The sequence below is a fragment of the Idiotropiscis lumnitzeri genome, chromosome 5 (genome assembly GCF_059441095.1).
Source record: "Idiotropiscis lumnitzeri isolate Australia: NSW breed Sydney's pygmy pipehorse chromosome 5, RoL_Ilum_1.0, whole genome shotgun sequence".
Lineage (NCBI taxonomy): Eukaryota > Metazoa > Chordata > Actinopteri > Syngnathiformes > Syngnathidae > Idiotropiscis > Idiotropiscis lumnitzeri.
This window is the reverse complement of record NC_142395.1, coordinates 15740218-15762639: the sequence shown is the minus strand read 5'-3', so window position 1 is coordinate 15762639 and position 22422 is coordinate 15740218. Positions and strand designations below refer to the sequence as shown.

Sequence of the window (22422 nt, the reverse complement as noted above, 5' to 3'; positions counted from 1 at the left end):
ATTCATTGTTTTTACTATAACCTTTCATATTAGATATGCCTGCACTGAGTAGTGAGATCCAAATACAGTAGTAGCACCCAAAATTATATGTTTAGTCTACCTACACCACTGAAAAGGGACCACAGAATGTACATTATTACATTATTATTACTTTACATTGTTTTTTTTCTAAGTAGTAATGACAAATGTGTCCACTTGGGTGCAGCAGACCCCTTAAAATACTGAACACCTGTAATTTTTTGGGCGGAAGTGTCATTCCAAATGAATGTTTCCACGTTACAGACGCTGCTTAGATGAGTGTCCACAGCTGGGTGTCATGGACGACCTGCAAGTGCTCAACCTGCAGCACAACATGATCACAGGCATCAGCCAGCTGTCACTCCTGACGCAGCTTGTCGTCCTCAATTTGGACGACAACCACGTCGCAGACATGAGCGGCATTCAAACGCTCACCTCCCTCAGGATTCTCAATTTGGCCAATAACAGGTGCACGTTGTTAAGCATAGAGTGTCTTTTAGATATGCAGTAGTTTTGGTTTGAAAATGTTTTACACATGGCCACAGCCACCATCATCAACACTAAAATGCAGCATTGCATAAAAATAAAATACACATTTTACTGAAATACATTTTTAAAAACAAAGAAATGCAAGTGTTGCAACTTGTCCCATCAAATGGTCACAATAGTGCATGGGTGAAAAACTGCAGTCCCGGAGGGCCGCTTTGCTACACACTTTCAATCTCTCCCGGCTGCAACACACCTGATTCAAATGATCAACTCATCAAATAGCTCTGAAGAAGCCTGATAAGTGTCCTGTGCCACCTGTGCCATAGTGAGTCACCAGCCTGATTTTTTTTGTTTTTTTTTGGCACAATTATTTTCGATAAAATCCCGAGCTGACACCAACCCACCCATTTTTTAAACCGGTTTTAGGACCTGCAGTGGCTGGATATTGGGCCACATACCGCAAATCGAACAAAGCCTAACCCTAACTAAAAAATAAAGGCAAATGTACACAAGTGGAAACTGACTGAACCGTACATTGGAATTTGCAAAAAAGTGCTGTACTGGATTAAAAAAAAAAAGTAAATGTCTTTAACATTATTAAAAGTTTAAACATTATCACAGCACTAAAATAAAGGAAAAAGAATGTTTATTTTTCTCAAATACATCTGACAACAACACACTTGCTGATTTTCACTGTCCGATTTTCTTTTAGTAGCAAAGTTGAAAAACGAAATTTTTCTGCAATTTAGGCAGTTACAGCTGGCAAAGTGTCAGGTGAAGTTAAACACTGCATCTGCCGCAGTGAACTCAGTGACCCAGCAAGAGACAGTCCGTAAATCATTGGCATGGAGACAAGAGCCGGGATACACATGCTGAGCCGACCAAAACACTTGGCGAAGGAAAATGAAATTCACTTTGCGTGCACCTGCCTCTATTATGTGCCCACTGTTATTTCAGCCAGAAGATACCGAATTACATTTGGCCATGTTATGAATCACTTTTCACTCTCGGGACCGGTAAATCAAAATGTGCGATCCAAAAATATTAGCCAAACTAAAATAACTTTGTTCTAACTTCTTGCCTCGGCTGTACGGTAAATGCGAGTCTGCAATGTGTGACTTCTCTGTTGCAGGATCCAACAAATATCCTGCTTGGACAACCTATCCAAGCTCCACATCTTGGATTTGCATCACAATCAGGTACATCCTTCATTTCCCCTCACAGGATTAATAAATTGTACCTAGCTATCCAGCTACACTTCATTAGTCTTCCCTCTGTGCCAAGTTGTCTTAAGCCTTAGTAGGCTAGCTGATCATGTTTTGTGAGAAAAAAATGAAAGCAAAAGTAAAGCCTGTCTTTAATTCAGGTGACAAAATCCTTCAGAAAAACATAAATTCGGATCTAATCTATTTTCTGAATCGTTTCCGAAACGTGACGTGAGTTGAATATTTGAATTATTTTTAAAAATCATTTATTATTAAGCAAATAGTTTTGTCGCTAAAGGCTGCGAACCGGACTTACGTCAGCAACATCATCACATGATGATGATGTCAGACAGGACAGGTGATTCTTTTGAAACAGTGGTGCTAAAGGAAACATCGTTTCATCTCTTCTCCTTGACCCGATGAGGTCATCCAACAACGGTTAAGGATAATTTTGTATTTATTTTTATTTTTTATCAATCAGCAGAGAAGAAAGGCGTGAGCGGTTAGGCTGGTAGGGTGATTGGGTCGGATCGAGTTTAGACGAAACACACACAGTTACATCCCTCCATCCATTCCCTGAACCGCTTAATCTCACAATGTTTCGCAGGCGTACTGGAGCCTATCCCAGTTAAAAAAAAATACAACATGGTGCCAGCATGTACTTGTTAACCCCAAGGACAAAATGAAGAACCCATCGGTCAGTTCTAGAAATAGCTCACCAGTGACACTGTAACTGTTGAGAAGAATTAAAACACAATATTGTTCACATTTAGTTTATTTAAACCTAACACAATACACACTTCTTAATGTTCCAAAGTGTGTATTATATACTGCATGTATACTGTGTACATGCATGCCTTGTGTGTGTTTAATAAAAATTGGCTCTTATATTTTAAGACACCTGTGAATGAGCTTAAATCATAAAAAAGGCATAATATGTCTAATTTAAAAGCTGTCACCATGTTATGTCTCTCGCTTACGCCTACATTTGACTTTCTCAGTGATCCGAGCCTGATTCATCCAGCAGGCAATAATCTCACATGTGGGAACAAACGCTTGTGTGGTTGGTCCAGCAGCAAGTTGCAGTGATGTTCAGTAATTGTGGTCCAAAACGATTATGCGGACATACTTTTTATTTTTTGCATTCCGCCTACACACACAAACACACACAGGGCAAACAGGGCGAGAAAATCAAAATGATGAGAACATATTAGATGTAAAGGCCTGGATTGTTTGTCTTAATTGTGTTGTGCCAACACGCCGCCCACGCCGCACCTCAGGGAACGCTCCCGAGCCCTCCTCGCTTTGTGGCGTAACGTTACTTGAGCCACAGTCTGAATACATGAATAATTACAGCATAGAACTATGTTTGAAGTTCATCAGTGTGGTTTTTAGCTCTTAATGTCCACAGGGGGGTGAAAAAACATTGATCTGTGTTTTTTGAATGGTGTTACAGGCTCGTCAACTCTCTGGAAGTCGGCATTTCAATTATAATAATAATTAACAATTGCAATAATTTGAATAAATGAACTACTTTTTAATCTTTTTTTTTTTAATAATCTCATATATTTTTTAGATATTATTCCAAAATATTTAAACTTTTGTTTTAGTGTAGTTTCACAAGTGTAGTGTTTTTAAAAACAATTTCCAAAATTGTAGTTGAAGTCATTAAACTGTTGTAATCATTTTAAAATAATAGTTATTTATATTTTTTAAAACATGTGAATTTCTACACAGTGTGAAACAATATTTTTCACATTTGTAAGATTTAAAATATTTTTGTATTCTGTAATTAAATTAAAATAATTAAATAAAATTGTATTTCTATGTTAACTGATATTGAAACATGTTTTTAACATGAACCATTTTAACAAATGCCCATTCGTAAAAAAAAAATTAACAACTCTCATGGATTGTGATATCTTTAAATCATCGTTCGTAATATTTTCTGCTTTTAAAACAAAAGTAATAAATTGAACCATTTTAATTTGAAAATATCAAACAATTCTTTACATTAAAAGACACATTTTGGGGCATGCAGTGACGTGATACAAAACATAAAAACACGAAAGCACTATAAATAAATATGACATCACTAAGGTGACTTGACCTCACACCTAAACAAACCTTCGCATGTCATTTGACCATGACAGAGCAATTTTGAAAACTGGATAACTGCCTTGAATAATGCTTTTAGCTGTTAAGTGAGTTAAATTGCTCGGAAGGAAGATGGATTGTCGTCTGTAATTTACATTTTATCTAGGAAGTTGATTCAAAAATAGATGCGGTGAAAAATCAGACACGGATAATATGATCATTGAGGGCCAGCAAAATTAATTTACTTTGCTCGGATTAATGGCTCACATGCTCTTTTAATAGCGCGCTGAACGAGCAAGGTAGACATTTTGCATGGTAAAGACAACCTGAGCAAACATTTTTGACATACCTGCGAGGAAATGTTTTCCATCAATTAAATTATGAAATATTATAAGCAGATGAAGTTCGTTGGTTTAGTTGGTCATCCTGGGATCATTGCCATTAATCAAACTGAGACAGAATATATTTTGAGAGATGACAGTAAATCTCGATAAGTTGACACCCATCTTGTATGTACACTCAAGCCTCGATGACCCAGAGCCGAGCATCAAATGTGACCTGACACGTCGGAATAGCGAGTGAGTCCGCAACGCTTTCCACTCGGCCGCTTTGACATGAGCGCTTCCACGGCACGCTCTATTCACTCTGAAAACCGAGGCCCCTTCAAACCTTCTCCTCTCATCAGTGCTACTTGTACTGTCAGCATTGCAGCGCGTGGGTGGCGGAGCGGCCCGACATTGAGGTGCCCCGCAAAGATGCCGTCACTGTGAATTACACCTACGGAGCACGTTATCCGTGCGGAGCCTCTCATTTGACACTAACGGACATCATGAGATAACATGACTGCTTTTACGTTTCCAACCCGTATTATTTATGTCTGTTTGGAGCCGCGTGGGAATTGAGTGGCCCAATTTAAGCGAGTGGCACTATGGCCTAGCAAGAGAAGGCTGCTGAATTATTTTACTTTTGAAATTAAATTCTTTCAAACATTTAATAAAATTATATTAAAAAAAATTACATATACATACAAATAAATAAGCAGAGAGGGGCACTTGACCCCCTTTTTTGCCGGTCAGTCCCCCTCCCTCCGGCTGCGATCACGGTACCGTTCCCTCTGGACTTATTCATAAAAATTGTTGGCCTCTCAAATGAAAAAAAAAAATATGCACCTCCTTAAAAATAATAACAATTTAATAAAGAAAAATATAGCTGTCAATCGGGACTAAAATTACATAATACATTTTACTGTCTATGATCGTTACTTCCCAGAAACCTCAGTTAAATACTTTCATTGTACCGTATTGTGGTTCAGTGGTTCATTTAGATGCTAATAGGAGGTTAACCGTTGCTGTTTTTTCCTTCACATAATGGCCCATCTCAGACACATACGTGAATTTTAAATGGCCAAGTTGGAAACGGGTGTGCTTTGGTGTCAGACGTCCAACGCTGTGTTTCCCATTGTCACCTCATTCAGCCGTTCGCGCGGTGGTTCGTCGATCGTTTTGTGACCTTCCGTCTCACTGGCAGATCAGCAAGATGGAGAACCTGAGCCATCTGACGGAGCTGCAGGTGTTGAACCTGGCTGGGAACGACATCTCCCGAGTGGAGAACCTCCACGGCTTGGAATCTTTGACGGAGCTCAACTTGCGGCACAACTGCATCTCTTTTGTGGTGAGGGCGCTTTGTTTTTATGACTTTAGAATCAGGTCTTCCCTTAAGAAAATCAGGGAAGGGGGAATAAAGCATCCATATCATGACTTTACCTTATTTTTAAAATGCGACATTATTTCACTGTTATAAAACGAAAAAAGAAAAAGAAGTTGATTGGTGTTCATGTTATGGCCTTGGTCCGGCTTCTTTCACACACTTCTGTGAGATCGCTTTGGATGTGTAATCAAATCTGTCCCGTTGCTTTTGCTGCTTACGAGTCATCCGCACAAGCTCCCCAGCTCAGCGCATGAAATCGGACACTGAAAAACAAGAAACTCACTTCCTTGGGTTTCTGAAGTTTTTTTTTTTTAATCTTCTAAACAGGAACACGACATGTCAGGACAGGGCTATTCATTTTGCACTCAAATCCCTGGAGCACTTTTCTTGATTTTTGGTGGCGAAAATCCACTCGTAATCCAACATTGCGTCACCCATCACTCACCTTCCCCTTGAGATCGGCTTTCTTTCTCGTGCTAATGATTGCATGAAATATTTCACTTGATGTACAGGGGGGAGTGTGGGTGGTGGAGTCTCCATCATTAGCGATGTTTGCTGCCAAACCACGGTAAACAACATTCTTCCAGTTGTGCTGACCCCCCCAGACTTCCAAACCTGGGAAGTCTTTTTAACCAAACCATAACAATATCTGATGTAGTACCAGAAATGACCTGTGAGAGGCAGTATGGTGGCCCATGGTTTCCAGACTGCTGAAAATACAAAGAAGAAAGAGTAATACTGGCAAACTCTTGTGCTTGTCGTCTTTATTGTGGTGAATGACTTGTGACACACTTTTATACAAACATTGAACACGAGAACGACTGACATAATGAGTTTATTTTGTAAATATTGAACAGGTTTAACATTTACAATGAAAAAATATTACTTTTATTGCTTTGATTTAATACAAAATCATTATTTAAAAACTGAAAAAAAACCACACCCTCCTTCAAAGGGTTAGTGTTAGCCAGAGTGATGCGCACGTCCCAACTGGCTGACGACACATTCCTCCGAAAGGTATTTTCATTGTTAAGATGTGATATTTTTTTTATTCTCGTGGATTTCAGTGACATTCAAAAGTCTCTGATAAAAAGCCATGCTGCATGATTTACAACTTTTCTCAGAATTCAATGAGTCTCACCTATTTGATGTTTGCGCACTCATTCCCATGCTAGATTTATAGATAGAGCTGAAAAGTGCTCAATCTGAGAGATGTAAAAAATCAACAACAAAATATTTACAGGCATGAAAGAGGTGAGCTTCAAAAGGATGAGCTCCAGTACAAGATGTTCTTGCTCTTACTTTGGTTATTTGTGAACCCAGGCGGCTCCCTGCTGCAAAGAGCGAACTGTGAGGAACTGACAAATGCTGCCACAAAATTGCATTAAATCCCTTTTTTTCCGTGTTAGTTAAGGCTAAATGTAGCTCCTTTGCTTGTTTCACCATAGGCGCTTCACATCAAAATGTTTGCCGTGAGACATGGCTTTGGCAAATAAGCACATTTTTTTAATAGCAAAGACTCAAGCATACTTTCCTGTCCAAAAATTTCTGAGTAGACAAATTTGCAAATTCCGATTTATTATGTGAGCGTATGCACATTTCTATCTTTGATGCTCAGTACAATACAACTAAAGTTAAAACTGACTGATATAGTTTTCACTGTATCTGATTTTTTTAACTGTACTGTAAATCTGTCATTGAAACAAGAACATGGCAACAGTCATTTGTCCAAACATTAGCTGTTTTCACCTGTCGTCAGGTGGCTCTTTCATTCCGGGATTCCCCGTGACGGACCGTGCTCGAAAGAACGGCGGCGGTGATAACGCGAGACAAAACAGAAGCATCACCCCAGGACAGGCTGGATTGAAGGATTACTTTTTTCCCATGTCTTCAAGAGTCATTACGCCTGAGAGCGTCAAAAATATTTAACCCTAGGGCCTCGCTTTGTTGCGTGTGGTCTTGACTTTGTTTGAAGAGACGTCGCACATTAGCCTCACTGTCAATATCTCTTTTCTAATGTCGCCATGAAATTGATTGCGGTGTACTTTGCTAAACAAGTACGTTAGGAAAAGGGAAATTACTTATCTTGCCTCACATGCCAGACCATTGAGGTAGTGATCATTTTAAAATGTGCACTCGCAGGGATTTATCAAAAAATGTATTTCAAATTGGTATTCATACCTATTAAATTGAGTAGGCACACATAGATGAGTATCTTTAATTATTCATAAATACATATAATTTAAGGTAGCTAGGGCTAATTTGACCCTTGTTTTGTAAACAATTAATACAATTGAGGGGATCAGACTAGTACACATGGAAAACATCCAAACTCCTACTATAAGCATATGTCCGATTTTTCTTGTGCTGTATCCAGGCTACTGTGTGAAAGAAATAGAAATAGAAATAGAAATAGAAATCCCTTTATTGTCATTGTACTCAAGTGTGCAACGAGATTAGAGGGCTCCCCTCTCCAGTGCAATACAACAATAATACAGACAAATATATAAATTAGATAAATAAAGAAGACAGTGCAATGGAAAGGGACTGATTAGAGTGTGTTTTGTTGCTTAATACCCCTGAGGAGCCCCTCACAACCCTGAAGGCACGTCTTCGCCGTGCTCTGTTTGCATGCCAGCGAGGCAGCGGCCATCGCACGCCGTCTGAAGCTAAATATAGCCACGCCATCTCTCAGACTACATGATGTCATCACTGAGCTGATGCGCTGCCTAACGACGGATGACCGCTTTCTGAACAACCCCCTCATTGATCACAGTCAGGCTCGCGGCATGTTTTGTGTTTGTCAGCTTTCTCTGGCTGACAGTGTTTTTTTTTTTTTTAACACTCACCCTGTGCGCCTTGGCAAGCAAACGCAGAGCCAGAACTCATCACCACTTTCATTGTCCCATGCAAAAACATGACACTGCCGCGCCATTGATAGTAACTAACGTTAGTATTTTGGGTAACGGGCTAACTGAATAACATCATTATTTAAAGCATAAAACAAGTATATTGCTTACTTTGGAAAAGGTAGAAGGCGTGCCTGTTCATTTTTGATTGATTCAACTGACCATGTGGACGGCCACTTAGCTTTATCAAAATCGAGCTTGGATCAAAAAGAATGGAGGCAACCTACCAGCATAGCACGAATGCTACGCTAGTACAAGCAGAAATTAGAATAACCCAGACTCACTAATACAATAGCTCAGCAGATTACACAAAATGTCAGCAAATCCTGCAAGATTTCATTTCATAATAATAATAAAATGTCAAAGAATGAAAGTTTTTCCCTTGTTATTTAGCTTTTGTTGATGCAACATTGATTCCAATTGATGGAGAAGGAGAAAGTAGGAAAAGACGTTGACGACCAGAATCCAACCAATAATTTTTCCTGCTTGCATTTTATAGCAATGAATCAAATGTAGAAGTCCAATTTATTAATATTTACTATGGACAACATTTTTTTTTTTTTAATTACGCTTGTGTTGCCAGGCACAGGCGCCTGCCAATATCATTACTGCTAGCCGCTAGCCATACGTATTGTCACTTGTGATCAAGTTTGGAGTATTTCTAATTTATTTATATTTAATTGTTCATTTTTGTATGGAAGAGCAGCATGGACAAATTTTAGCTGACAGCAATTGGTCACCTGAACGCTACGTCACTCTTTTGCAAAAGTAGAGTATTTCTATTGTATTATATGTTAACAGTGGTTAATTAATGTCAACATTCGAGTGGGATTTTATACAAAAGATTAAACGTTCTTAAAGTAAGAAGCACACAAACAGTAAGGTTATGATGCCTTTAAACAATTTAGGAAAAGTATTGTTTGTTAAATATTGTAAAATTATTGTTATTGTTATTAATTTGTCTCATAATATTCTGATTTAATTGTTTTGGAAATTTGACTTTTTTCCATATACAATTAAGACTTAAGGCTTCTCGAAATATGCTAACTTATTTTCACAAGATTTTGATTTTTTTTCTCAGTTTTATTAAATTTAAAAATTGTCAAGAATGTTTGAAAGTGTGTTGTTGCTGTGAAAACATTGCCTGCGCAATTAGTAAAGGCATTATAATGGCATTAGACAGTTTGTGTCCTGCACATGTTTCATTCTATTTACATATTTCCTATTAGTGAAAAATGGTTTAATACGAATGAAGTGCTGGTCTTGCGGTATCCCGGAATCGAATGTGCGTTGGACTTGAGCTGTTGCACTGTATCTCATTTGCATGTGTGGTCCTCTGAGACTTCGGCATGGGCGGGGTGCGGAGAGAGCTCATTCAGAGCAGCCATTGTTCCTTGCCGCGAATGTCTGTGTGTGTGTATGCGAGCGTGTGTGTATGTGGCCTGCTGCAGCATCTCTGCATTGCTCCCCCTCCCCTCCTCATCCCCACATCGCCTCCCCCCGCCCCTCCTGGCGCAGACGAGAAGGCAGCAGCATGCCGGGCTCGGTGCATGCGCAGGGCGAACGGGGATGCTGTGCCGCTGGAGCAGAGAGCTGCAAGGTGACTGACTGAGAGAAGAAGGCCAAAGTGACGATGCTCTTCCCCCCTCTCTCATCCCTCCTTCTCCCCCTTTTCCCTCCCAGGCCGAGGTGGACCGTCTGCCCCGCTTACGGCGCCTCTTTCTCAGCTGCAATAACATCAGCAGGTAAGCGATTAGACCACTTTACCCCCCACCACACCTCTCCTCATCCTCCTCCCTTTGACACAGATACCTTGCCTTTACCATTCATACCGTGCCAAACCCGGAGGGGATCCACCATCCCTAAAAGTTGTTTGAACCTTGCTGGATGTATAGTGCTAGCTCAGAGCGCGTAGGTTTTCTTATCACGCCCTCCCCCAGCAGCAGTGAGGAAGCTAACTTGTTCATGCTGTAACATGGCCAGCCTCCCTAGCCTGAAGCTTGCATGTGCAAGGTTGCTTTGTTCAGGTGGGAGTACAGTGAACCCCCTTGGAAATAAAAAACAAAAACAAGCAATAAAGGTAGTGTAATACCCTTGCATGTGGACAAGGAGACCCCCAGTCAGCTGTTTGGCAGGACAGTCAAACACGCAAATACAAAATGACAACACTCACAAGAAACTGCTTTTGGCGACAACTGACTTCCAGGACGCAAGCCCAAGAAGTCACTCCTGAGACCACACCCCTTAAAGACGCACAGCCAAATCCACTTTAAAAGTTGGCTAGTCATTGGCAAACAAGCTTTATTATAATTAGGGTGCATGCATGCATGGCTGAATCTAACTTTAGAAGGGGTATGAGCTGCACCTATTGTAATTAAAAGTCTGTGGACAGTTAAAACTGTAAACTGTACCATATGTTATAATTTTAAAAAAAATAATATTATTGTTGAATTTTTACTACACAACACTAAAGGTCTTTTTTGAAATCTTGTACACAAAAAAAACACTAACTGTCTTTGAAAAAATTAAGACTAATAAAAATGAACAAAGCTGCCCTGAAAACTATTTAAAACTAATGATTAAAAAATCAAAACAAAATAAAAACTAACGATAATTATTCTCATACAATAGAGAAATATTTGACGACATTAAAAACATTTAATAAAACAAATTGGCGATTTTGTCTACGCAACAATTTGTCTATTTTGTGTTCTTGCCGTGAAGCAAGGTGGTAATAATGATTATTAACAAATTTTATTTATAATAAATTTTATATTTGAAAACTAATCTCAAAATGCACCGTACAGGAAACAGTAAACAGAATAGTGATAAAAAGACAATAGGTAGAAGAAACAAAACGGTTAAAAAAACCAGTCAACAGATAAAATCAGATTAAAGTTGCCAGCGTTGTCAATCACACCCCACAAAACGTAATGATCACGTCCATGCAGCTGCTCGTTGATTCCATCGTGCTGACTAACCCCAGAGAGGAATCCATCGCCTGTGATTAGGAATGCAAACAATTAAGTGAGGCGCTTTCAATCACGGCAGAGAACTTTCAATCAATGGAAACACCTTCCTCGTTTCCATCGATCGTAATTATCTGGCACACATGCGTCATTACGCGTTGTTTAGCGCTGTACATGAAATGTGGATTTGTTTCAGTGAATCCGAGCGCTCCACTGTTGCAATTCCACAAGGTATTCTTGTCAAGTTTTTTCCTGAGTCATAGTTGTTTTGACAACTTGCATGAGCAGATAAGGAGTTATTGAATCAACTGATCGCAGCAGGCTTATAGTATGTGTGTGGCCGTGTGTTCGACTCTTAACAATTCAACTTAAAAGTGACAGGATTTTTTTCATCAATTCAAGTCACTTGTCATGAAGTATTTCAACTTTGTTCTTCTACAAACACTCTTTTTGTTATCGTAATCTTCAAAAGTTTTTCATCTTTGCTTTATTCTTCAAAATTATACGTGTAATGCTATATTCATAAAGTCACACTGTTTTTTTTTCTCATACTATCACTTTAATCTTACATAATCTAATTTTTTTTACTTCAGTTTTGTAAAATTTTCTTTTTTTCTCATCATTTTTTATCTTCATAGTGTTACGACGTCATTGTTGTAAATTTGTGACTACAAAGATGTATTCTATTTTTCCGTATAATATTCAGACTTCATTCTTGTAGAATTTCTAACTTTATTTCTAAAATTCCAATTATTTTCGACTGATATAACTTTATTTAACATACACACTTTTTTTTTTCCTGTTTTACTAACTTTTTCCCTTATTACCCTTTTTCTCCACTCAATGTTCAGACTTTATTGTAAAATTCTGACGTTTTTTCCTTTGTTTTTTCTTGTAATATGATGGCTATTTTGGTAACCTTTGGTAAAGTTTTTCTCATTTTATTAAATTTTTATTGACTTTTTCTTTTCTTTTTTTCCCCATTTCAAAAATGTTCAGTTTTTATTTTTTGTAATATAACAACTCAATTCTTGTCAAATGAAACCATTTTACATGCAATACTGCTGTTATTGTTTTTCATTCTATGATCACAGACATTGCACCACTAATTATATTCTTGTTTTGGATCTGAAATTAATTCTCCCTTACGATCATGTTTTCATAGTGTCATAGTCTGATGAATCATTATTTCTTTCTCTCAAGCAACGCCAAAAAGCCCCTCAGATGTTTTCCATCTCTCGCTTTAGCGTGGCTCCTTTCACCAACGGAAGCCCCGACCGAAGCATCCATGACATCAAAAAATGTTCCGGTGCCCGTTTGAACTTTTTGATCTTTTTCTTCATGCCCTGGTGTAGTCTCCACCAGCTAGGCTGCTCCGGGGAGTCGCTCTCCCTTTCTGAGCTCACCCTGGATGGGAACCCATTAGCCCTGGAGACATGGTACAAGCAGGCTGTCCTGCGCTGTGTGCTTCACCTCAGACAGCTGGACATGAAGCGCATCACGGTAAGCCTCATTACTCTTTTTGTGTGTTTGGTGTGCTGTATAAAATGAAACAAGTGTGTTATATATTGACCCACCTCACCTCAGAAATATCTCATAGTACTCCAAATCCAGATGCAAAACTTGTTTGTTCAGATTCGCATTGTTCAAATCCATTTGAGGGGTGGTGTACTGTCTATATATGCATTGGCCTGCTGGAGATGTTCTGACACTCGGCATTGAGCCGTCTAAAATAACCATCCAAGGCATCGTTGTATCAGGCGTTGCTGTTGAAGCCAGCTAGCCTTCAAAGAGCTGTCTAAGACCATTTTTGTCTTTGTTTCGGCACGTTCAAAAGCTGTTGCAGAGATCACAGACTTTATGTTTTATTTATGGCTCTTTGGACTTTTTCCTGGTGCGTTTACGCTTCAAATTTCTGGAATCTTAATTTCGTATATCTGCCTGAAGACAGCTGGGATAGGCTCCAGCACGCCCGTGACCCTTGTGAGGATAAGCGGTTCAGATAATGGACTGTAAATATAGTATATACTGGTGTACAGGGTGGTTCAAAAGCAGGTATACATTAAAATACATTGGGGGATGAGGCTCGAAAATAGCGAAATTTGACATGTAATTGACGTGCATTGACATGAATTGGAGGGAAAAAGATTATACCCTCCAAAATATTAAAAAAAACAAAAATTCAATTTTTTCTTTCTTTCTTTCTTTCTCCCAAACACTTTGAAGCAAACACTTTGAAGCTATTAAAAAAAAAAAAATCTTACCAACCGGGTCCCATTTGGATGAACCAACAAAATGTTTGTTGTCAGTTGTAGTGTGATCGGATTAGCAGAGATTTTGTGCCCGGCATGTTGATGATACGTTTGACTTTAAACCTAAATGCTACCGTTGAATCATAGCCAGCAACTGTAGTGAGTATGATGTGAAATCCTTGAGTCCGTTTTGATTTTGCGGTATCCCCCACCCCCCCCCCCCCGCCCCCCTTCGATGCGGTCATGTTAATTTGGTCAGGTGTGAATAGACAAATCCAAGTGTAATATTTAGGGTTTTGCAGTTCTGTGGAATTTTGTGCAAGTTTTTTTTCCTGCTGTATAGTTATATCTCACACGTTTGATCAGTAGCTTCTTAGGATATTTAGGAAGGTTTCTTCAGGCCGATGTAGCCAATTAAGAAAATAACTGTTAAAATTGAACTATTTATCCATAAATCCATACATATGTACATCCATCCAACATCACTATCCAACAATCCAAACCCCATCCATCATCCATCAGTCCTTATCTATCATCCGCACAAACAACTTAATCTTATCTATCTATCCCTCCATGGATCACACCATCAACACGTAATGATGCCCCCATGCCATGCTGCAAGACACAATTAAAACTTTATCTGATATGGGTGAAAAATGCATTAAATCTCCCTTTGCCTCACCAACTTGCGGAGCTTCCTTAAAAAAGGTCTGTGAGCCAGTAGAGCACAGCAGTCTCTCTGAGGCAATCCATGTATTCCCAAATGAGACTAAAAAACTATCTGGGGGTGGTTAACCAAACAAGAACACTATTACTTAGGTTGCATAATTGCATCATTTAAAATCAATAAACTATTGATCATTCCCCACAGACTAACTTTTATTTTCAGTTGTAAACAGGGGCAACAGCTTCAAACATTAAGAGTACTTAACTGGCCGAGATCCACCCTCTTGACTCCATGCATGCAAAAACAAGTGTCGTCTCACGCTGTCACAGACTGTTACAGCTTAGCAGCATTGCATTCTGGGAGTATTGGCTATCCCCAACAGCTGGGCTGTGTTGATCCCAGACTGAAAATCTAGACCAGGGGTGTCAAACTCCAGTCCTCGAGGGCCGGTGTCCTGCATGTTTTCCATCTCTCCCAGCTGCAACCCACCTGATTCAAATGAGCAGGATACTTATCAGGCTTCTTCAGAGCTTGCTGATGAGCTGATCATTTGAATCAGGTGGGTTGCAGCCGGGAGAGATTGAAAGCATGCAGGAAAGCGGCCCTCCAGGACTGGATCTTGACACCCCTGATCTAGACTGATCATCGTGTGATGATGATGATGATGCTGTTGCTGTCCGGCTGGCTGGTGCCGCATGTGGTTCAATTCTGACCGACTCAACAAAGCAGCAGCATCCCTACTTTTTTTTGTGGTTCTTTACTCTGCTGAATAATTTAGAAGTCACATGCAAGCAAGACTGCTGACCTCGCTGCCGTTATGTTTTTTTAAAGGACGAGGATCGTCGCATGGCTGGTGTGCAGGCTCGGAAAGAGGAGGAGAAGAAGAAGGAGAGTCACAAGCAGACCATTCATAAGGTATCTCTTCATATCATACAACGGAAGCGGAAATCCCGATAGGAAATAATAGAAATTAAAATGTTCCAGTGTTGGCAGGTCTAGCTATTTATCCAACACCCGTCCATCCATCCATCATTATACTGCCCATTTATTTGCCACCAATCCTTAGCCATATCTATCCAATCCTTATTTATAATCCATCCATCTGTCCATTCAAACTTTTATCTGGATGAAATAATTATGTAAATAATTATTTAAATAATTAATTCATTCATTCATTCACTCATGTGGTTTATCATCCACCCAAAATGTATTCATCATCCATCCACACTCCAGCCATCCACCCATCCATCAGCATTATTGTGAGGCTTGCCGCCATGCACTGAACTCATTGCCAGCTAAACAGGCACTGTCAAGAATTAGAGTGGGTTCGCTCAGATTTACTCTCACGACTCACCTCGCCATCAGGGGAGTGGTGCATTCCAAACGTGAGCATGTCACAACTGAATGTGAAACACTTTTGTTTCAGGTTGTCGCAGAGGTGAATTTATGGTGTGTAACTTTAAGTCAACAACACAGCAAGGCTCAAATTCAACATGTCAGCCATCTGCACAAGCTATTAGGTAGCTTTTGACTGAAACCTAAGACAGACAGCTGAATGTCCTTTGTGGTTTAGCTTGAGGCAACTGACACTTGAAACCTTGCCAACTCACTGTCTGTGTGTGTGTGCCTTGCATAGGAGAAGCGGCGTCTTGCCATCCGTAATGCAGCGCAGCAGTGGGAGGGCGTTGTCGCCGCCTGTCTGGAGCTGCCGCCCCCGTCGACAACAACCAACGGCGCCAGAGAAGAAGTCAGCCCGGAGAACAGCCCCGCCCACTGCCCTACGCAGACCAACGGCCTGGCTCAGGAGCCTTCGCCGGACGAGGCACGGTGGGTCAGACGCAGCTGTACATCATACAGTGTTCACAATTCCTTAATCACAAATTTACTGATTCAGTTTTTTTTTCCTGTGGAACCTATCCTCTGCTTTTTGTTGTATAAATCACCTTTTTTTGCATTCTGGGCCAAGTTTCATGGTCTATCTGTAATGCCCCAATATGCTACAAATGCACCAAGGCCCTATTAACAGGAAAGTAGTAATTGGTGTCAAGGAAGGATGCTGAAGTGATACATGTCAACTGGCCTTCGATCTTTGCATGTTAGGGTGAGGTAAATTTGGGTTGTCAGCCAAAGTTACAGAGAGTCTTTATCGCTTGTGTTGCTATTATCTGAAAGGCATTTATTTCTAAGGATAATGTTATAGGATGAGTTTGAAATTATATTGCACTGTTAAAGGCTTTTTGCGGCAGATTTCTGTGCCCACCCTCAGCGAATCGTTTAGGTTTACCGTATAGGACATACCTTTCATCAAATTAAAAATACAATTTTCAATTAGCAATAACTGATTAAAGGACAGTTCCCTTGACTTGAGCGCTTGTTCAACCTCCCTCCTTCACTTTAAATAACATGTTTGTCTGATGTCCTATGTTAGACGGGTCAGTCCTGGTTTTGGACCGGAACGAGTGACTGGTGGATCCGAGAGCCGATTCCGCACCAACAGCCGTCCAAACAGCCCTCGAGATACAAAGTAAGGCAAGCTTACATGTCTTTCAATGACAGTTTAATTTTTTAATTACTTTTAGAAATATAAAAAGCCTGATAGAAGACCCAATGACAAGGCTTGACCACTTAGAGTCTGGATGCTCATATCATTCTCATAGTTATGTTTTATATGTTCTATTTTATCTATTTATTTATTTATTGTTATTAATATTATTATAGAAATGTAAAACATGTTAATGCGTTATAGTAAAACAAAATGATCACCACCTAACCTGATTAATTTAATATTTTAAAAAGTCTTTTTAAGTGTTTTTTTTTCATTTTCATTATAGAAATTTGAACGTTTGTATTACATGCATCACTCACGGATGCATGAATTCTGTTCCCATCAGTCGTCTACATCAGCAGTCTTGTGTAAGCTCTGATGCATAGATGAGTTATGAGGAGGCGTGCATCGTAGCATTAATCGTTTCAACCACAGCACCGCGCTAGAAAAAAAAATGACCCTGAAAGGCAATTGTGACAAATCTCTGCCTCACCCATCAGAACTGGCCCTGGTGTCATCTTTTGCTTCCATTGTACTGCCCCCACATATAAATTTTATCTCCCCCCTCAGGTCAAGTGTGTCATTCATTATTCCCCTTTGAGAAAGGTGACACCGTCATTCCCACGCATGCAAACACAAACAAACAGCAACACCAACCCCGGTTAACGGATGAAATTGTCTCCTTTTTGTTGATGTCTCGCATGACATCGCTTATCGTCTTCCCCCGTGCGTGGGAATCCCCAGGAAGTACGCCGCAGACGGCACATGGTTTGTCAGCCTCCGGAATAGAAACGGATTACTGGCAGCTCATCCAGGCAGGAGGACATCTGGATCTTTTGTGTGTGCGTCTGTGTCCGACCCTGTATGTGTGTGTCGCTGGTCAATTATAAACTGCTACCTTCTGTGACATTTACAACAGTGTTGGACGTTAGAAAATACATTTTTTCCATGGATAGATAGTGGGAAATTTGGTAAAAATATGTTCTGTGATCAAACTCCTCTGCTATGCGACCTTTAAAAACTTTGAAGAAAGTAAGTTACGTTTTAACTGCTGTTCATGAACACCTAAAATTAAGTTGGTCGCTATGTATTTAAATCAAGAAAACCAAAATAAAACAAAACTAGTTGGCCGATGATGACATGTACATTAACTTCTTCAGGCATCAACCTTCTTTATCATCTTATCCACATTGTAACAAGCAGCTAGGACCATGTCAGAAGAAGTTTGATTTCTGTTTCTACGGTAATTGTCACATTTGTCTTTGCCATGACGGCACCATTGCAAACAAAGGCTAAGAAAAAGCAAAATGATTCCACTAAAGCTAGCACAAGTAGCCTGAGAACTAAATCTGACACATCTGTCACTTTTTAAGTGCTTAAATACCCAAAAGCACTTTGTAATGCTGTTGTAACAGCACTTATGGGCAGTATTAAATAAGTGAAGTCTACACAGACAAGTGTATACTTCTTAAGGAGGGTTTAAATTGCCAGATGAGCTCCTGCGGGATTAAGTGGAATGATGATGGACTAATTGATTTACATCCAGAGTGTAAGAGTGACATGTTTTCTTAGCGGTAGGTTGATCTCAGTGGTACTTTCCCCGTCAGCTTTTATGACTTCCTGCTGAGTGCTATTGGGTGAGCTGTTTTGTGTAAGCTTGTTTTTGTTACATCCCTTATGATTTCAAATATTTGTAGAGAGACACGGGCAAGATCACGCTTGTACACTATTTACCATTATGCTTTACTGTTCACGACTACACAATATGGCAGCAATTAATTGGTTCAAAGGAGACAAATTATTATTTTTTTTTTTTTGTTAACAGCCCCAAAAATAAAAAAAAGACATTATAAAGTCAATGTTGAAATTAAAAGGAGCCATATTGTGTATTTTTTTTTTTTTAAAGACGATATTTTGTTTGTATTTTTAAACGAGCAATATATATTTTGAAAGTGCCATGCATATTTTTTACTGTTTAAAAAACACAAATTATGCACTTTATGTGCAATATATGCACACATTTTATTTTTTAGGTTAAAATACACAGAGGGTTAAATGATTTCAGCACCGTTAACATCTACTTGTAGAATTCTAATTGGAATTCTTTTTTTTTTTTTTCAGTTTTTCGGGGGGATTCTGTTTCATGTCCCCTGTATGCCTGGGCTGATCCTGAGTACAGCTTTTGTTACCATGGCAACTGGAGGTGGAACTAGGCCGAAGGGAGCGTCTACTTTTCGCTCACATTACGACAAAATAAAAACAAGCCGACATAAACGTTTAATTTTATTTTCATTGTTGGAGTTAACGCTTCATGACCACTCTGTCGATTATTGTGCGGATCTGTGCATGTGGCGCATGCAGCGGTGACATCACCAAACGTAAATATCCCCATCCGGTTGCGTCATAATCCAGGAAAATTAAAAAAAGCTAATGAACAGATGCACAAAAGATTTACTTGGTTGTTTATAATTTCCCACTTGATGATGGCTAGGGGGGGCACTGCCATTTGCATGTAACAATTTATAAAAAGACACAAAAAAACTCTTTTACATTATTTGCCATCTTTGTTTGTATGTCTAAACACTGTACCTTATGTCAGGATTTGCGAGATCCATATCGGATTCACTTTGTCGCTCTTCTCCTATCAAACCCACACTCCCAAAAATCTGTTTTAACAAAAATCTCGGATTAGTGTCTTGTAATCAAAGGATTATTCTCCTAAACCTTATTTGGTTCAGCGCCCAAGAGACTGGGAAGGTGTAAAGAGAAGAAAAATGTGATAAGAATGTTGACAGGCTGAGCTGAAATAATGGCTGATTCAATCATTTGTTTGGTTGTCTTTCAGGAAAAATTATTATTATTATATAATTTTTTTTAATTTTACTTTCCCGTTTCCAAACTGCAGAAGAGCCGGCACTTTCCTTCCTATGCCTTTTACAAGAAAGCCATGGGGTTATCGCCGCAACCATGCACGCTTTCACACAGGGACACGGCATTCTTCCAAAAGATAATTAAATGATGTCAGCGTTGCGACTGGTGTGACATCTAAAATGCTTGTCGGACAGCGAGAAGTGCTTTTGATAAAACATTTCAACTCTTGTGCGGGACAGTTACAACTCTGATATGACTTCCAAAGACTTTGTTTTCGAAAAGTACATTTAACAACACCGCACATTTTTGGAAAATAATTGTGAATATTTGAGACTAAATATTTATGTTTCCATCATTATTTCAGGCCGAACCACCCGGGCCCAGTCCATCCCTTGTCAGCGACAGACAATCGGCGTCGAGAACATAATTTCCTCATGCACACGCAGGTGCTGCACATGCAAACACGCAGCCAATTAGAGAACACAAAAAAAAATTAAAACAAAGTTCTGGATGCCATTTGGCTGCCTCGGACTGACTGGGCGGGCCTGAAGTTATGACCAACGCTAACTGACGGACTCACGCTCTGATGAATGCTCACCTCTGCTAGTTTGTATGAAATATGATTTTTCTATGTTTCAGGCTCACAGAAGCAGGAAGCGTGACAAGCCTGTCGCTGTCCGACAGTCATCTAGCCGAGCTGGACGGTGACACCCTGCGCTTGTTCGGCCTAGGCGCCCTGGAGGCGCTTGAGAGGGGCTGGGGGGTGCAGACGGCCGGCGCCGTCACTGTCATCGCTTTCCGCTACATCCACTTTGATGCCATCGTACCAACGCTGCCAAGGATCAGGGTCAAGTTCCCCAATCTGGCGGTGAGGACAGAGGATTCCATACAGAATGATTATGCAACACTAAATACGCAACATGTTTTTTTTTTTTTTTTAATGTAGCATCTCATTTTCTTGGAAGCCAACATCAGCCGCCTGCCGCAGTTGGCCGCGCTGGCTCAAGTTCGCCGTCTGGACCAGCTGACCGTCCATCCACAGGGCAATCCGGTGGTGGGTCTCACCCTGTGGCGCTCCTTCGTCATCTACCGCCTCCACCACTTTAACCTGCAAAGGATCAACGGCCAGGAGGTCAGTCCGCACGACGGAACGTTAGCTACACCCTTGCACTAGTGAGATCCAACATGAGAGCCAAAACAAAAGGATTTGACTTGAACTGTATGTCATTAGATGACAATGGGGCACACATTCTATTGTATTATTTATTGACAAAGTTATATGGGCATAATATTACTTAAAAATATGAAACAAATATGAACAAAGCAAACTTAATCAAAGAGCATTTTATTTGTCCAATCCCAAATAGTGTTCATGTTTATTTTTGGTTGACACTCTCTAAAACACATTTAAAATAATTATTTATGATCCATTTTATGTTCATATAGAGCAGGGGTGTCAAACTCATTTTTGTAGACGGGCCACATCATAGTTATAGTTTCCCTCAGCGTTCCGTTATATCTGTGAACCCATATAAATGTATGATCACCTTACATTATCACATACACACAACAAATTGATGGAAAGCCAGTTTTGAAATCAGAAGCCAGTAAGAAACTGTTTGTTCAACAATTTTTCAATTTATTTTAAAAGGGTCGGATTGGTAACAAATAAATGGCAACATCTCATATCTCAATGTTGTTAAAAGTGAAGAAAATGTGCTAGAAACAGGAATTTGACGCACATGATTTGCCCTTTGAGGGCCACATAAAATTAGGTTGTGGGCCAGATCTTGCCCCCGGGCCTTGAGTTTGACAACATCACTAATATAGAGCGTCAAACATAACTATCCATGAATATCTTTCCTGATGACATTTTATTTTATTTTAGTTCTTAGAACAGACCGTCAGGAAAATGACACGAAAATATGTAGTTATTTTTAAGACATTATTTAATTCGTTTGTTTTGGATATTGGTCCCTTTTGAGGTTCAAAAAATATAATTTATAAATTAATGAAAACATTTTCTTCTATTGTACTGGATCTCATTGGCACTGGCAGGTGTACGTCCATGTAACGTAAAGCACATAGCTTTCCCTCTTGATGTGATGTCACCGTGTATGTTTCTGTGTGTCGTATTAGTATATGCGTGTGTATGTGTGTGTGTTCACGTCCCTTGCCAGGTCACCATGAATGACGTCATTGCTGCCGAGCGCGTCTTTGGTACGCTGGGCCATGTGGCGGCCACCGATACACCGCGCTGCCGTCTCCTCTTGCTGCTGGAGGAGTCTAGGTGAGGCGCTCAGTCAAAGAACTGCCACAGAAGAATTGATTCAAATATTTTACTTAAGTTAAAGTAAAAAAAAAAAAATACTGAATGTTCTGTGGTTTGCATGATGGAGAGTCATTATTTGCAAATTCTCTGGGTATTTCTCTAAAAAACTCACCTATTTGCTGTTGTGTGGACAAATCTAAGGCAATGGAAAGAGAATATGTTGCTTCTCTTCACAATCTGTTGTTGTCATGGCAACTTTCCCCATTTTACACTCCTCTATGTCACTGCTCTCCCACTTTTTTCAACATTATTAATTCCGAAATTTCATTCAATTAAGGTCCTAACCAGAGTTGACTTTACCTCTCTCTATTTCCACCTTTTTTACATCGTGCCAGCATCCGCTGAGGTTGAATAAAGTAAC

The 22422-nt window shown here is 39.8% G+C and overlaps 1 protein-coding gene across 3 annotated transcripts in view; it reads left to right on the top strand.

Annotated features, from left to right (window-relative positions):
* lrrc49 (leucine rich repeat containing 49) overlaps positions 1-22422 on the top strand; it is a 32551-nt gene that overhangs the window by 7558 nt on the left and 2571 nt on the right. For 2 of the 3 annotated variants that reach the window (XM_088295973.1, XM_088295974.1), the window contains 11 exons: positions 283-486; positions 1640-1706; positions 5337-5480; positions 10109-10170; positions 12750-12897; positions 15145-15228; positions 15950-16140; positions 16742-16837; positions 20369-20597; positions 20676-20861; positions 21910-22019. In XM_088295973.1, the coding sequence (XP_088152099.1) occupies positions 283-486; positions 1640-1706; positions 5337-5480; positions 10109-10170; positions 12750-12897; positions 15145-15228; positions 15950-16140; positions 16742-16837; positions 20369-20597; positions 20676-20861; positions 21910-22019 (1521 nt within the window). Of the gene's footprint in view, positions 1-282; positions 487-1639; positions 1707-5336; positions 5481-10108; positions 10171-12749; positions 12898-15144; positions 15229-15949; positions 16141-16741; positions 16838-20368; positions 20598-20675; positions 20862-21868; positions 22020-22422 lie in introns of all 3 variants that reach the window. The other variant, XR_015843170.1, reaches the window with a different exon arrangement.